At 30.7% G+C, this 17135-nt stretch overlaps 1 protein-coding gene across 2 annotated transcripts in view; it reads left to right on the top strand.

The window, feature by feature from the left end:
• The window catches only part of alien (COP9 signalosome complex subunit 2 alien), a 101679-nt gene extending 85363 nt beyond the window's left edge, over positions 1-16316 (top strand). The window contains exons 9-13 of one of the 2 annotated variants that reach the window (XM_085810778.1): positions 6835-6966; positions 7049-7146; positions 7496-7578; positions 8375-8433; positions 15579-16316. In XM_085810778.1, the coding sequence (XP_085666904.1) occupies positions 6835-6966; positions 7049-7146; positions 7496-7578; positions 8375-8433; positions 15579-15723 (517 nt within the window). In that variant the 3' untranslated portion in view covers positions 15724-16316. The remainder of the gene's footprint in view (positions 1-6834; positions 6967-7048; positions 7147-7495; positions 7579-8374; positions 8434-15578) is intronic. The other variant, XM_085810779.1, reaches the window with a different exon arrangement.
• The last annotated feature ends 819 nt before the right edge of the window (positions 16317-17135 follow it).

The following is a 17135-nucleotide window of genomic DNA, read 5'->3' as shown; positions in this document are numbered from 1 at the left end:
GATGCTTAAAGAGAAGGAAATGGATATAAATTAGCCAAAATGTCTGGGAAGGCTTCAAATTAAAAAGACGCATAAATGTTTTGTTGAGTGCTGTTGCTACAAAACATAAATATTTTGTAGCTTTTAATGTATAATTATCTTAATATCATTTAAGATTCAATGCCATAAATTACATGTATTTTATTTTAAACTGTGAAATTTTATTCGATTGTGATTTAATAGGGCTTTTTTTAACAAATATTGTTAAAAAAAAATAAATAAAATTTAATAGTGCCCATGTAAATCCATAATGACTGAGGTTATCTAATTCCTAATTTAATTACTTATAATCAGGGCTGTGGAGTCAGTAGGGAAAATGACCAACTCTGACTCAGACTCCTGGAATTTTAATGACCCCAACTCCTTCATATATATGTGAACATATACACATGGGTACAGCTTATTTTTTATTAAAAAATTTTATTATTATCTTCTTTCAAATATGTCCAATTATTGTGAGTGTAAAATATTTAATGCTACGTGATAAATTTCAAAAAATTAATTTTATTCTCAAACTTATTAATAAGTATGTTAATTATGTTTAATAATAATGCATCCGACTTATGGATCTGTTTTATTTTTAGGATGGTATTACAAAAGTGAAGTTCAGCATAGATAATATTTTTAATTGAATTTGTTCAGTTCCCAATTGCTTATAGGTCCTTAATTTTTTCATTAATGGTCCATAAAAGTGCTTAATCTCTGTGTGCAGAAATGTGTACGAACCCTGGATGTAGCCAAGCAACAGTTATGCCAATATAGAATCGGTGAATGCAGGAGGAAATGACTAATGGACAAGAGTAACTGCAACTCCCTCATTGCAGAACTGCACAGGAAGACAGGCATACTGTTTGTATGGCACTGATGGATGCACATTATTTCGATATAAAAAAATAATGGGCTGCATTTCATCAGAAAGTTAAGGAACGGTGCAATCTGCTGTATTAACTGAAATTCCTTGGCATCAGTAAAGTATAATTTTAGCCTGCCTTAAAATAGCGTCCACTATACATTATTGACTGTATCATGAGATTGTTTTGAAACTGGTTTCGGTTTGATATGTGTGCCAAGCAGATATGCAACTACGGAACTAAATCAATGATCACGCAAATTTGTGCTAAAATGATTGTGTCTTTAATAACAAGTATTTTATTTAGTGCTGAAGTAAAATTAAAAATCTGAACTCTTTACACGTTTTATTATCAGGCGTAAGTCAAATGCACATGCATAAAGTCAAAAAAAAAGAAAAAGAAAAAAATGGCGATGGCTTTGAGGTTTAGATCATTCTGAATATTGAACGTCCAGATCTCGGACTCTATACAGTATTGATTTTTCGTACCCTTTTAAATAAAATATATAAATGTCTGCTACTTAATTGCTGGTGCTTGAATTTGTTAAGTGAATTATATTTAAATGTAATTTCTTAAAATTTTTGTTAAATCAAATATCATATTTACTTGCGTTTTTTCCTGAGCATTTTAATGCAAGTTTCTGAAAATTTTTTAACTATTCATTAACCTTCCCATTGTTCAAAATGTTCAGAAAGCAAGTTTCCCTAAATTTTAAAACGAATTCATCCACTTGGTGTTACGTTTTCTCTTAGTAATTGATTTGGTCATGGATTTTGTATACATGGGATCTGATTGATGAAGCAGCAATAGTTAAAAGCTTCAAATAAATGGGAATATCCAATGCACATAATGTTTCCAAAGATCGCTTCACATGGGAAGACAGATTGAACAATGCTGAAGATGATGGATGACATTAAGGGTGAAAATGGCAATAATCTGCTTACATTCCTGTGTGATCCCATTGTTCACAACAGTTGGGATCCACCTGGGAGATTTGCTATTTGTTGTAGGGTGCAGCTTTTATTCAGTCTTTGAATGGTGTGAGTAACTGCTGAAGAAACCTGTTTTCTTTGCAATTGATATAGAGTTCTTTTAATCTGTGGAAGAATTTTATGAGGATTTTATTTTTGGCAGAGTGAACCCTCAGCCTCTCACTTGGTTAGGAGATTTGTCTCAGTTTTCTGCAGAACTACTTCAAACTTAATTTCTTATCCCTAAGCAAGTCAGGCATTTTTATGCAGTTGCTTCACATATTTTGCAACCATTCACAATAATATGCTTAATGAATACTTTACCTACATGAAACTCTGTTTTTCGTAATAATTCCTTGGTAATTAATTCTAGGCAAAGATTATAATTTAGACAATGATTTAAATTTTAGTCAAAATGTTTAATTCCTGTTTTATCAAATGCTGTTATTCCAGATAGAAATCTTTCACCTTAATCATCAAATATTCATATCAATAATGTTGCATGAAGCAATGAGGGAGTAACAGAGCACAACCGACTCTCTTCTCCAAAGTTTCTATCAAAGTCATATTGATTTGGTCAAATAGCTTTAGCTTGTGATGATTTCTGGTATTTTTCGATTTCTTGTGTGATGACCTTCTTTCTTTCTACCATGCTCTAGGTTAAAGACATTTTGCTGCACTAGGCTAGAGTCGCTGGTAAATATTGCAGTAAGTTAGAGGCATTTTGCTGCCCAGCATACGTCTAAAATGTTTCACCCCTTAGTACTGCAATTCTTGAGCTGCACCAGTTGCTCCAGCTCTGATGCCAGCATTGTACTTCTTTTAATCTGTCAATATTTTTTGTCTTCCTAATTTTTGATCGACATGTACGTCTGACATGGCCTTCATGAAAGCGTAGTTAGCCAAACAGGAAGTTATACAATGATCCACTGCCTGTTCACTATAAAATTCAGGCAATAATTTGAAATTTTGCTCCCTTGAAAATTTTAAAGTCTGATCTTTTATTTTTTGAAGTAGCCTCTGCCTACATACTCCATTTGAGATTTATTTTCTGTATGCGAATTAGGTAACCGAATGAAAAGTTGCACTATGTAACCATTAGGCTTACGTTAATCTGTGCATGTGCATGTTCACAGAAATATGAAGAGTTACTCATTCATGCGATATCTGCATTTACAAAATAAATTCATTATAATAGTGACAGGTATGTTTTCTTTCTATAACATTAGTTTTGATGTGATATATTTGAAAAACAGCTAAAAATTAGACAGCTAGGTTGAAGAGTTTGGCTGGTAGACAGATGGAATATGTACTTGAAAAAGCGTTCGTACCACGGCATGAACTACTAGATTTATTAGCAGTTGGTTATGTATGTTCAGAATTATTGTAACGATTCAAGAGGTGGTTTCGAAAATTTTCAATGTTGCGCATGAACTTTGTTATATATGTCCAAAATTATTAGGACAATTCGAGAGATAGTTTCAAGAATTTTCAATTATGTGTCTGAACTTCATTATCTATGTCCAAAATTATCAGGACAGTTTGAGAGATAGTTTTGAGAATTTTCAATGATGTGAAGTGTGTTGATTACAAAAAAAATTATGTCAGATTCTGCTGGATGCCATGCTGAAATACTGTATCAGTCAGGGTTGTCATAAGAGAACGTTATTCAAATACCACTGAAATTGCAATTATTTTCTTTTTTGGGCGGGGTGGGTAAATTCTTTTATACTGGGCATCAGTAAAAGTAGTTATTCCAAAGTTTCGGGGAAAATGTTTAGCGATTTTTTTTAGGTTAAGATCCGAAGATTTGAATGATCTCAGTATGCTTTCCATATGTTAATTGTATGGAGAAACAGAATTATGTTTAAGCAAAAGCCTGAACAAGTTCATAGCATATTTTTAAATATATATTCTTTCTTGAATAACAGTTTCTTCGCAGTGCGCATTGATGTATATATCATTTAATTTATCCTTTCTAAAAGACTGCTCATGAGTTTAAAAAAAAACTCAATTTTCTTTTAAATAAGGATTTGTAATTTACTTTTTTATGTAATTGTAGACCAATGAATATGCTTCCAATTCATTTTAATTCTACTAAAATAAAACGATAATTGTAAATGGAGAGGTATAAAGGAAATAAGAAATTAGTAGGTTTCTTTACCTGAAAAAAAAAAAAAAAAAACATTCAGTTGCCCAGTGCAAGAGTTAAAAATTTTTTTCTTGGGACTTAACTTTTCTGAATACAAAACAGTAGATATAAGGATGTATTTATTCATATTTATGTGTAATCATGTTAATCACATATTGACTTTATGGGTCCAATATGTGTCCAAACTGTCTTTAACTTTCTAAAGCCGGTGGTGCAACTGTTGAACCATGAAATTTACTTGCTTTTAAGCCAGCTATGATACAACTGTTGTACCAGCCTTTCTTTCCCCCCTTTTAGAGTAATCATTTATCTTTAGAATCTCTATGTGGTCCAGTTTCCTGTGTCAGAGCAGCCCCTGGCTATGCATTGTGTTCCATTTCTTATCTGGTTGGCTACGTTTTGGCGAAGGCGTTTCGTGCCAATGTACATGAAAAAAAAAAAAAAAAGATGCTATCTCTCTTTTAAACATTAGAGCTTTTTCTTGTGATTTCAGTGTAACTTTTTTCCTTGCGCTCTTATTCAGTTCTTATTATGGCACCTCGTTTCAAAGGTCTCAGTCAGGACGAAATTAATAAGTTGCTAAGAGATTTAGAAGGGGAAACTTTTGTTGACACACCTTCGCACTGTTCAGTTGCAGAAGAAATACGTTTTAATCAACCTTTTAATGAAGATAATAAAATTGCCAATGGCTTCAAAAGCAACCCTAATAATTTATTTGAATAGAGGCAACCAAATGAGCATGACAAAGCTAACATATTGACCTTTGTTGGTAATCCTGGTATAAAGAATGAATTTTCGGAAACTCATCTCATCTTGCTGTACATTTTTTAAAATTTTCACATGAATTGTTTAAAACTTTAACCAGAGAAACTAATCAATATGCTTCTCAATCTTGCAGCCAAATATAAGTGGAAAAAGAAAGCATTTTGTTTTGAAAATATTCCTGGCTAATCATTTTGATCACTAAAAGAAATGTAAAAGACATATTTCCTACAGTGTAAATGTCAATGCCCTGTATGCCCTTATTATTTTGAAAGCATGAAAGATTAATCTTTTAAAAATAAATTAGAAAATTTATTATGTAAAACATATCTATATCCATGTCATTTAAAATCAAGGAAAAATCAAACTTATAACGATGTTTTTCAACGAAATCAGCCTATGAAACAAAATTTACGTAGAATTCTTTGTAAACATTTAAAACTGTTCTGAAAAATATTTCTGATAAATTTATATTTTCTAAATTTTAAATCATGGATTAAAATTCTCTTCAGCAAATATTAAAAAGAAGCCTGAAAGTGCTCTCTCTCTCTCTCTACGGACACCACGAAAATGCAAAGATTTGAGAAATTACCTTATCAGACTTCACTTCACACTGCAGGTATAAAATGAATTGAATATATGGGTATTTGGAGAATTCTTCCCCTCCTAATGTATTAATGGAGAATTCTTCCCCTCCAATATCCGATTTTATAAAGAAAATTCTCTCTACAGATATACCTTCTTTGCCCCGATATTCCAAAGTAATATTTCTTTAAGTTAAATGATCAAACAACTAATATATCTCTGATTTTCTTTTTTATATTACAATGAAAAATAAAAAAAGAAACAGATTTAAAGCTTTATTGTTTTATGTTTATTTCAAAATCTAACAGTAATGAATAATATTCTAATCATCTAATAGTAATGAATATTATTATGAATTCCTTATCATTATTTCATTAAATTATTCATTACTATTATTTTATTTATGAAAATAGATTATCAAATATTGCATTCCGGCCTACAGGCACATAAAGCTACTTCATATTTGTTATATTTTGCCAAGTTCTATTCTTGTTTCCTAATTTCTAGTAGAAACAAAGACACAAATTGTTGCCGAGATTGATCAGAAATAGTTAATGTTATAGAGTTTAAATTAAATCAAAATAAACCTCGAAAAAGTCGCAAATATAGTAATCTATTCTAGACTATTGTCCAGAGTCCAACAAACATGTAAATATTACTTCATTGATGGAGGAGACAAATGACCAGCCTAACGACTTTTCTCATTAGGGAACAGTAAAGGAGGGGGGAAAGTGTTTTGGATCGCAGCGTCCTAAAGGTTATTTTATGAGAATTTAAGCCCAGTTTTAGAAGGTTAATATACTTCAAAAGTTTCTTGATATTCAAATCCTCTATCATTGTTTTTGAAATAATATAAATTTGGACTTGCTGCTCTTAAACGTTCATAAAACCAATCATGCAGCTCCCATCGTCTTGAAGTTTGGCCATCTCTGTTATATAACATCAGAATTTAGGAATCAAGAGGCATAGTTTGCAAGAAATAAGATATGTATAAAAAATTGATAATTCCTGCATGATGAAGTTCTATCAAAATATAAAAGCTGATCTTCTTAAGTCTTCTTATCAGTTAACTCACTGTTATGCTATTACATCAGAACTCTCTCTCTCCTTTTTTTTTTTTTTTTTTCTACTATTGAAATTTTGTCTGGTGCAAAGTTCAAGATCTGGAAACGTTGGAACTTTGCGAATTCCAAATTTTGTAAATTTCAGATAATTAGTTTAAATCAAGTAAGATGACATGTAGAAATTATAAAATTGTAAAGGAGAAGTAGTTGCTAATGGAATAATGAAGCATTTATGACTTTAAGGGGAGCCAGAATTTATAAAAGCTCATCAGCATTAAAATTTATTTTTGTGTTATTAAATTAACATCATTTATGGAATCAACTTTTTCAAAAGTTTCAAAATAAAGAAAATTTCAAGGTGTATCTATAATGATATATATAATATACAATCACTTATTTACTTTCTACAGGAGAACAACTTGTTTGAAGTATTTAGTGCTTGCAAATATGTTGATGAAGTCTGGTATCAATCCATTTGATTCTCAGGAAGCAAAACCATACAAAAATGATCCAGAAATTCTTGCGATGACTAATTTAGTGAGGTGTGTACTGTTTTATCATGTCATTTTTTTAAAAGGACTGATTCTGTCAAGTTTAAACTAAGCTCTTAAAAAATTTTTACAGTGCCTATCAAAACAATGACATCAATGAGTTTGAGAAAATTCTCAAGAATAATCGCAGGAATATCATGGATGATCCATTTATTAGAGAACATATAGAAGGTTTGTCATTTTAAATAAGTTTGTAATTTTTATTATCACTTATATATAAATTCCCGTACAGATTAATTTTTCCTTCTTTGTTACCTTGATTGCATTTTAACTTAGATATTTGTACTCAGTTGTTAAACTTTTGGGAGGGGACAAAGGTATTAAAGAAGTTATTTAGAAAAAATAAAATTCCTCTTCCTAATCATATATGCTTTTTGCTGTAGATAATTATTATTTTGAAATTAATAATTAAAGAAAGTGGAATCTTTAAAATATGCATGCATATAAATTTTCCAGTGTAAATTTCTTTCTTACATTTATAGAGGTATGTATCATAATTTTGTTTTTAATTTATTTACAGATCTTCTTAGAAATATTAGGACACAAGTTTTAATAAAATTAATAAAGCCTTATACCAGGATCCATATACCATTTATTTCAAAGGTTTGTATCGATATACGATTCTTAAATGTTTGCTATGTTACTACATTCTTCTTAAACCTTTTTCTAAAAATATTAATACATGTAACACTAATATGCCCCTTCTTCACACAGAAAAAATGAAAAGTGTTCCAAGACAAAGTATAACATCCATAATAATACAAAATAGTAATAAGGAAACAGTTTCATCAAAACTTAGGACTCAAATCCACTATGGCTGAATGAATAAACCAGCAGAAAAGACAAAATTCAACCTGATTTAAAATCTCTCTGAATGAGTTCCTACATAAATGTTTTTGTCTCCTTGTATAACATAGGCATCCAGTTTCCTTTAGAAAGCTGCCCATCAGCAGCTGTGTAGTAAAGTAGCTGAATACTAGTAATTCCATCATAGGTTATAGATTGTGATAAATGGGTTATTTGCATGGACATTTTCGTGGTTTCCTCGTGTGTAATGACAATATGAAGTAATTTTCCTGAGAAAGCCTTAGGCAGATAGCTCTTGAATGCTGGACCATTATCTAATGCATATTTGAGAGGTTCAGGCTAAATTCTCAGTGAGGGCATTACATATTTTTTACGTCTCCCACATAAAGAAATCTTAATGTCTTTACAAGATAAAACTGCTGCGAGCTGTGCAATTTTCTGTCTTCATACTTTTATATTCCTGTTTCGTGCTTTTTTTAATTGTCAATATATTAAGTTTAAAAAATTTGATATCTCTAATTAGAAATTAACTTGCAATCAGCAATTCAATCATTTCTCTCCCAGTATCTTTTAACTATTTTCTTCATTTCAGGAATTAAACATTGATGTAAATGAAGTAGAAAGTTTACTAGTGTCATGTATATTGGATAAGTAAGTGTAATTCTTGGAAATAAATCTAAATCTTAAAGAAATGCCTTAATTTGAAATAATTTTTCTACAAGATTTCTGATGGAATAATTTGTTGAATAGAAGAGTACTTTACAAATGAAGAGTTCCACTTTTGATAAATGGTATTTTAAAATGTGTGTGCATAAATCGTTTGCTTTTTCTGGTAATAAATATAAGTATAGCTTTTTAAAATATAAGTGGATTTTATTGACAAAATATTTATTTAAAATATTTATAGAGTTATTCTGATGTTTTATGCTCTAATGTTGTTCTGCTGTTTATTAATGTTCTGATGTATTTTTTAAAGAAAATTCTAACTACTGCACAGTAATATATATATATGTGATGTATCAGCTTTAGTCATAGCTTAAATAATCAGACAATAAGTTTAAAAAACAGGATCCATTTATTATTATTCAGGAGAAATAGCAGTTACAAAAATCAGATATCTGGAGTAAATAAAAAGAATTACTAATAACTTTTTCTATGTAGTTTACTGCATCGTGACATTTAAGAAAAAGCCCTGATATTCTTCTGCGAGTCTTTTTATAGCCTCTGGAAAGGCGGAGCTTCCAAGAAATGACGTCAGCCTCGTGAGCCAATCCAGTTCGCTTTAAATATTTCGAGAACATTCTCTAACTGTACGTGTAGAAAAGGCGGGAAAAACAACTTGACTACGGGGCTGTGGATTTAATTCCACGTACTTTCAAATAAGAGAACGTCACCATTAAAAATGAAAAGAACAGAATGAAAAGATAAACATAAAAGTTAGAAATTTAAGTGCATACTTGCCAACCTATGACACTCAAAAATCAGGAGATTTTTTAAAGAAATCAGGAGATTTTTCACAATGTTAAAAGACTTTTTAAATGATAAAAATATGGTTTTTAATAATGAATTAACTTTAAATAGTAACTAATTCTTAAATGCAAGCAACACAAAAATACCTTACACATAAAAAAAACATTTTTATTACTTGCATCGTTTACGGGAAAAAAAAAGGAGGGAATTTTAGTTTAGAAAATTAGTTTTCTAAACTAAAATTTCACGAGTATTTCATTCTAATTTTGTTCACTGCAATTGACACATAGGCCTGCTTTCGCTAAGAAAAGTTTTTCTAATGTGTCATCACTAATATTAGATCTAAATTTAGTCCTCGTTTACGCAACAACATTGAAAATCCTCTCACACTCTGCATTACTATGGGGAACTGTCAAGATGGCCAACACAATTCTAGACAGTTGGCTATATTTTAAAATTCCATCAGCACCTTTCAGTTTTCCAATTAAACTCCGCTGGGTGTCAATCCTAGCTGATTTTATAACTTCATTCAAGTTTTCTAATTGTAAACTGCTGTTATGCAGCTGTTGGAACTGTTTCAATTTTTCCTTCCTTTTAGAACTCCTTTCAAGATAATAATAAATATCAACAATGTGTTCATCCACATTTATTGGTAAAGAAGTTGCCCCTTTTTCAGCTGCTAAATTTAAGAGGTGACAGGTGCACCTCATAATCTGCAAATCAGAATTTTCCTTTCTTAAGATGCCTGCAACACCAGTCTTCAAGCCTACCAATACTGGTGCATTATCGGCACCAAGTGCTAAGCAATTATCCAGAGGGCCTGCATTTTCTTTTAAAGTTTAATAATTAGCTGTGGTATATTAAAGCCTGTCAAATGTCCTTCTAAAATGGGGACAGAAAGTAAACTGCACTCAATTTCTTAAGAATCTGGATTAAAAAAAGAAACAACAATTGGATACAGTTTTGAATCGGTATTATTGCTTCTATCCGTAGAGAGGTAGAACGGAGCTGTTTTGTCCAATCAATAACTGAAGATTTATTTTTCAAACTCATTTCTTTAACAATTGCACCTGTTTTGGTTCTTGCACTTGAGTATTTCTTAGCAATTTCACTATCGGGAAACATTTTTCTAAATAAAGCTGCAGCGTGATCCGATGCATTCAGTGGCAGGTTGTGCTCCAGTAAAAAGGCAGAAAACAGACATTTTGCATTAATAACTTTTTGGTGCTTTGTTTCCGAAGAAAAATTTAATTTTTCGTTTTTTTAAAAAACAACTCATGTTATCCTTGTGTTTTTGTGTTCGCACATGTTTGAGAACATCCGCCCTTCCACATTGCGAATTCAAAAAATAGCAACGACAGGCGGTGCACATCGCAAATTTATTACATTTCCTTGAGGAAATAATGGAAGGAAAGTCAACTGTGTACGATTTTTGAAACGTACACGAGTATTTCATTCTCGCAGACATAACAAAAGATGATAATTTCTAAAACTATTTCCCGAAGGCACGTGCACTCGCACAACTCAGCACAAATTGAACAAAATAACTAAAGAACATCCAAATAACAGCTTGCCTTGTCCTCATTGGCTAATATATGCCAGCTGACACGCAGTGGAATTCGATGCCCATTGGAGAACGACGTTTCTGGGATACCTATAATGCTCTCACTCACAAAGCATAAGTTATCTGATTCGTAAGGTTTTGTTTTAGATATAATCTAGAGAAAATTCAATTGCTTTCAGACGTCCAAAATCACTTTTGTTCATATAACAAAGTATTAAGCCAAGTTGTATCTTGATTGTATCTTGATTCACGTCCAGTGAATCGTCAAGATTAACGGGTTCCTGATTTGTCGATATTGTAACTGAAACTTTAAAATTTTCTTGAACAAAAAAATGTGCACTTTTTTCAAAGTATTTTTACAATTGTTAAAATATTTTTTTTAAACCAAAAACTCTTCAGAGTATTATCAACACTTCATAGAATAATAGACTTAAATAAAAATTTTGTATTCTCAAATTTTATGATTATCACTATACATTTCAGATAATATCAAATCTTACTTAGAATACTGTTAATTAGAATAAGACTTGAAATTTAAATAAACTCGTAATTACTTTAACATAATATATTTTGTCGTAGCATCTTAGTTCACACACTGATAAAAAATAATTTCTTAAAATATGTTCTTATTTGGCTGTTGAGTACACTATTTAATCCTGCTCCTTTGTGTGCTGTTTAAAAAAAAAAAAACAGCATAAATGATTGAAATTCTTCACATTCTTTCCAGCAGACGATATCCAAATCATGCGGTTCTAACTATGAGACGCGCTCAAAATTCGAAGACAAAGCTGCATCACAATTCACAATTCTTCAGTTGTAAAAAACAGACACAACTTGCACTTAAAAAGTTCTTTCTCTTCCATTGAAATTATCCTTTTGGGTACATCCATCCTGCCGACTCCTTGTGATTTATCAGCTTTAGTCGTAGCTTAAATAATCAGACAATAAGTTTAAAAAACAGGATCCATTTATTATTATTCAGGAGAAATAGCAGTTACAAAAATCAGATATCCAGAGTAAATAAAAAGAATTACTAATAACTTTTTGTATGTAGTTTACTGCATCGTGACATTTAAGAAAAAGCCCTGATATTCTTCTGCGAGTCTTTTTATAGCCTCTGGAAAGGCGGAGCTTCCAAGAAATGACGTCAGCCTCGTCAGCCAATCCAGTTCGCTTTAAATATTTCGAGAACATTCTCTAACTGTACGTGTAGAAAAGGCGGGAAAAACAACTTGACTACGGGGCTGTGGATTTAATTCCACGTACTTTCAAATAAGAGAATGTCGCCATTAAAAATGAAAAGAACACACAGTTAGAAATTTAAGTGTATTCTTGACTGGAATTTTATTATTACATATATATATATACTAATTATGAATTTGAATACTAGACAAAATAAACTATAATTTGTTACATATTTACACTGTCACTTTCAGCTTAAGATATTTGCATTATAATCAGTTAGAGCTTAAGAAAATGATTTTATGACTCTACCATAGCTTAAAAAATAATAAATAAAATAAAAGTTGAAACTAGTTACCAATATTTTAGAATAAGTGTGCAATACTTCATGTGCTCTAAATACTGCTGGAAATAACAAACTGTACCCTTTGATTGTGACATGTTATAGCAAATTAAAAAGAGAAGTAATAATTACTTCATTGATTTCTATTAGAACGTATGAATAATCCTGGGGAAAGTAAAGTAAAGTTTGTGTAAATAAATATTTTATAAGCTGCGGTGTAGAAAGGGAATATTGCAGATCTTTTTCTTGAGGCATTGTTGGAAAAATTCAAAGGTGTTGCATCATTAATGAAAATGTGTCAACCAGATCTGATTGTGGTTGACACATTTTCATAAATCCAACTCCTCTTTACATATAACATTACTGAGAAATTATTTTAAAAAATTACCATGAAATAAAATAGCCTAAAAATGTTAACAGATATATATATTGATTTTAGAGAAAAAAAACACAGAGGGTACCATAGCTTCTTGCTCAACAAATTTTGAGACAGAATGCAAAATTTCATAATATTTTGAAAAATAATACAGTAAATGATTACTTTTTAGAGTCTATAACACGAATTTATCCTTTTAGTGCTCAGTCAAATGAGTGAATGAAAGAAATTAGAAAACATCAAAAAAAGATGTTGCAATCACCTACCACCAAAGTATACTTTTTTAGATAATGCATTGCCTTTGTTTATTAACAATTAATATTAATTTGTAACAACAAGCTCATCATATACATAAATTACAGAGAGAACTTAAACTTTTAAGTATTTTTTTTAGATTTGTAAAACCATTAGTAGTTTCTGAGGAAGGTGCAGAAGTCATTCTGACATGCATTCCATTTCACAAATGTAATAGACCAAAACAAAATGAAAATTTAGTGAACAAAGAAAGAAACAAGATTATATTTTTAAAAAATGCCCATTTTAATAAAATTATTTTTTAATTCACTACATGCTTATAACTACAGGGTTAAATAATTATTTTAATACTCTAGTTTAAAAACATATTGAAGTAGCTAACATTAATTTGAGAACTAGTTTCATTTTTATCCATTAGTTTCATAATGAATACTTTTTCATCTATTAGTGATGAAAAATATCTCCATCAGTTATAAATTGAGTTTCTCCATATCATAGGTAATTTAAAAGAAATTTCAAATTGGCATGTTGATATACCATGATCAGAAATTATGAAATTAAAAAGTATGAATTCGTGCATTAAATATGAAGTATTGCCTAGTGTAATGATTGCATTTTTAATAATACCTCATGCGGGTGCAATTTCTGAGAGAATATTTCCTATTGCCCCCCCCCAAAAAAAAAGGGCCAAATTTGGCCTTGAAATTTTTTGAAGCAACTCGTAACTGCACAAGTAAACATGCATGCAGAAAAACTCTTATGGGAAAAGATTCCATTCTTCGAAACTTAACTTGCTAAACATCTTACTTACAAATCTTTACATTCATAATTTATAAATAGATTATAAGTATTGGTCCATTAATTTTATATCTAAATTTGTTGTCTCTCTTCTAGAGTTAAAATTATTTAATATTCTCACAAGAATATGTATGGCTTCTGAAAGGTTTATGAATTCTTATTGCCTCTTTTTATGACTTCTGATTTTAAATATTAAATAGTCACTTCAAAAATTTATAAGCTTTTAAGATATTTCTGCTTAACTAATAAAATGAAAACTTTTATAAATATGCATATAATTTACAAGAATTATTTTTAATTTTTCTGTTTTTTTATAATTATGGATTTTAATTAACATTAGTTTGATTAAAAAATATGCATTTCAATCATATTTTCCAGTTTGTAAAATCATTCTTGTATTTGATTACTGAAATATTTTGCTATAAACTGAAGTGACAAAAGTCATGGGATAGCAATATGCAAATATACAGATGGCTGTAGTATCGCGTAGAAAATGTATAAATGCGAAGTGCTTTGGCAGGGCTCTCATTTGTGTTCAAGTTATTCATGTGAAGAGGCTTTGACGTGATTATGGCCGCACGACGAGAATTAACAGGCTTTGAACGCGGAATGGTAGTTGGAGCTAGACGCATGGATTATTCCATTTCGGATATCGTTAGGGAATTCAACATTCCGAGATCCATAGTGTCAAGAGTGTGCCAAGAGTATCTAATTTCAGGCATAACATCCCACCATGGACAGCGCAGTGGCCGACCACCTGCACTTAACGACCGAGACCAGTGACGTCTGCGTAGAGTTGTCAATGTTCACAGACAAGCAACACTGCGTCAAATAACCGCAGAAATCAATGTGGGACGTGTCCGATAGGACGGTGCGGCGAAATTTGTCTTCCTTGGGCTATGCCAGCAGAAGACGGATTTGAGTGCCTTTGACAGCACGACATCGCCTGCAGCGACTCTCGTGGGCTCGTGAGCATATCGGTTGGTTGGAATATCGGTGTTAATAAAACATTCCTAACAAACAGCTACATTGGTGCAGTTGGTATGTTTGTTGTACTTGTTTTTACATTTTTATGATATGATTCAAATACGAAAAATATTATAGATTACATGTTAAAAGAAAAGCAAATTGACAAAAATTATGTAGATTAAAATATGAAGGTTACAAGTTAAGGATATTGCAGTTACATTTTTACCTCATTTCTAATTATTAAGATTTTCGTTTGTAAATTTTTATGATTATTGGCCAAAAGACTTTTTCTCTTTACACGCATTACAAATGTCATATAGAAATTACATGACAGGTATTAATTTTGAAGTAATTGAGCAAAATGCCATATTTTCTTAAGAAATGCAACACTCTATCAGTTAACAAACTCCACAGTCCCATTATGATTCTTCTTAAAACTACTCGGCTGGTGTTAGAATGTACAGAGAGAAATATTAAATGGAAAAATTATCATTATATCAAAACAGCAAATCCATGTGTACTGTAATATATGCGTTTTATGCATATAATCTTGCAAGTGCACAATCTGAGTTACTATATTAATACTTTTTGACAAAATGAATGCATTACCTCATCAATAATTTTTCACTAATTTTCGTTAGGGATAGGTGCAGATAATCAGAAAATATTCTACCTTTTCTTTTTAGACATGATTGCTATTTTTAGATTTTCAGTGTGCTCTAATTCTTTATTCTTTTAAGTTTCAATATATGGTTTTAGATTATGATATTAGTTTTTTGTTTTTCTTACTCATAGAGTGTGTATTTTTGAGAATAAAAAGATCTCATATTTTTTTCCAGCACTATTCAAGGTCGTATAGATCAAGAAAATCAAGTTCTGAAACTGGACAAAAAAGCACTAGGTGCTGCCAGGTATAATGCTTTAGATAAATGGACTGGACAACTATCTACATTACATCAGACTATTGTTAATAAAATGGCATAGCAAGAATATTTTAGTACTTTAAAAAATTGCTTGGCCTTTGAGCAGATAATAATCTGCCGTAAGACTAAAGCTAGCAAGCACTCTGTGATTGACTGAAATCCTCGTCCATTGGAGACACATTCACATCCTGTAGATGAAGGATGGATCATAACTTATCTGACCATTCTGAATGTGCCTGTAAAAATATAAGTATGTGGATGTGGATGTGCAATCGTGGAGCAGCATCACTGTCATCTAAAAAAGGCATATAATGTAATGCAAGCTTCATTTTATTACTAAAAAATTTCTGCTTACCAAGATTTTCAACTTTCTCTATCAAAATTGCTCGATTTTTTTCCTTTCTATTTAATTAGTTATGAACAAGAGCATCTTTTGCTAGTATTCGTTTACTGAACTGCATAAATAATATTTTTGTTATTACAGTCTGCTTTTACCAATGTGTTAAATGTTGGACTTAATTTATTCAACAGGCATCATAATCATGTTAATACATAGAATTCTTCATTGTGTAACTCTACAAACTGTGAAATTAAAAAATAGTTTTATTGCTTTACACTTTTTAAGAAAATAAATATTTGTCATATTTCCTGTTATTTTTGTCAGATTATTTTTGACAGATTTATGTTGTTCTGTCTTAGCATGCACAAGAGAATTTAATATTTTGACAAAATTAATATTGAATTTAATCATTATTTTCTATGAAATTAGAATTGTCATACATTAAAAATAATTCATTTGTGAAGTAAATCACTCTTAATCAATATTTTTTCATGAAACATATTTATGTTTGAAAATTAAAATAAGCATTTTTAATTTAAATTTGCATTAAAAATTACTTTATCTTAACAAAAATCCAGTCTCTAACCTGAGTCAGAGTGACATTGAAATAAATTATATTGTTGCCATTTATTTAATTTTAAGAACTGGCTGTAAATTGAACTTTGAAATAACTACTTCATTTCTAGAGCATGAGTATAGGAATAATTTCCTTGCAATTGAGGAAGCACTAAAGGCAATAAATTAGTTTTTGCAATAGTAAGAAATGCATTATAACAGGGCCAGTTAATACTAGAATGTCTGTCAGCTATTCTAAAAACTCTTCAAGGGGCTGTGTAAATAGCACAAGTTTTAGTATCATGCTTCCTTATGCACAGCTTATAATTTTCTTACTTTCAGTGCATTCATCTGTGAAATTTGAATACATTATGGTTGGATTCCCTGAGAATAGAATACAAGTGCAAGTGCTACTACTGCCTTGGAGAGTGAAGTGATTTAAAGTTGGGAGTGGTCCCAGACTTGTCACAGTAAATGTTAAATGTTCGTCTAAAGTGTCTTTCCCTCACTATAGGGTGCCAATTGAAACTTTTATATATATATATATATATAGTAGCTACTTTGGTTTTCGAATCCGT

Source organism: Stegodyphus dumicola, chromosome 2 (genome assembly GCF_044657685.1).
Source record: "Stegodyphus dumicola isolate Sdum_Otavi_A_Nest chromosome 2, ASM4465768v1".
In the NCBI taxonomy this organism is placed as follows: Eukaryota; Metazoa; Arthropoda; class Arachnida; order Araneae; family Eresidae; genus Stegodyphus; species Stegodyphus dumicola.
Note: the sequence above shows the minus strand (reverse complement) of the source record. Positions and strands in the feature narration are given on the sequence as shown.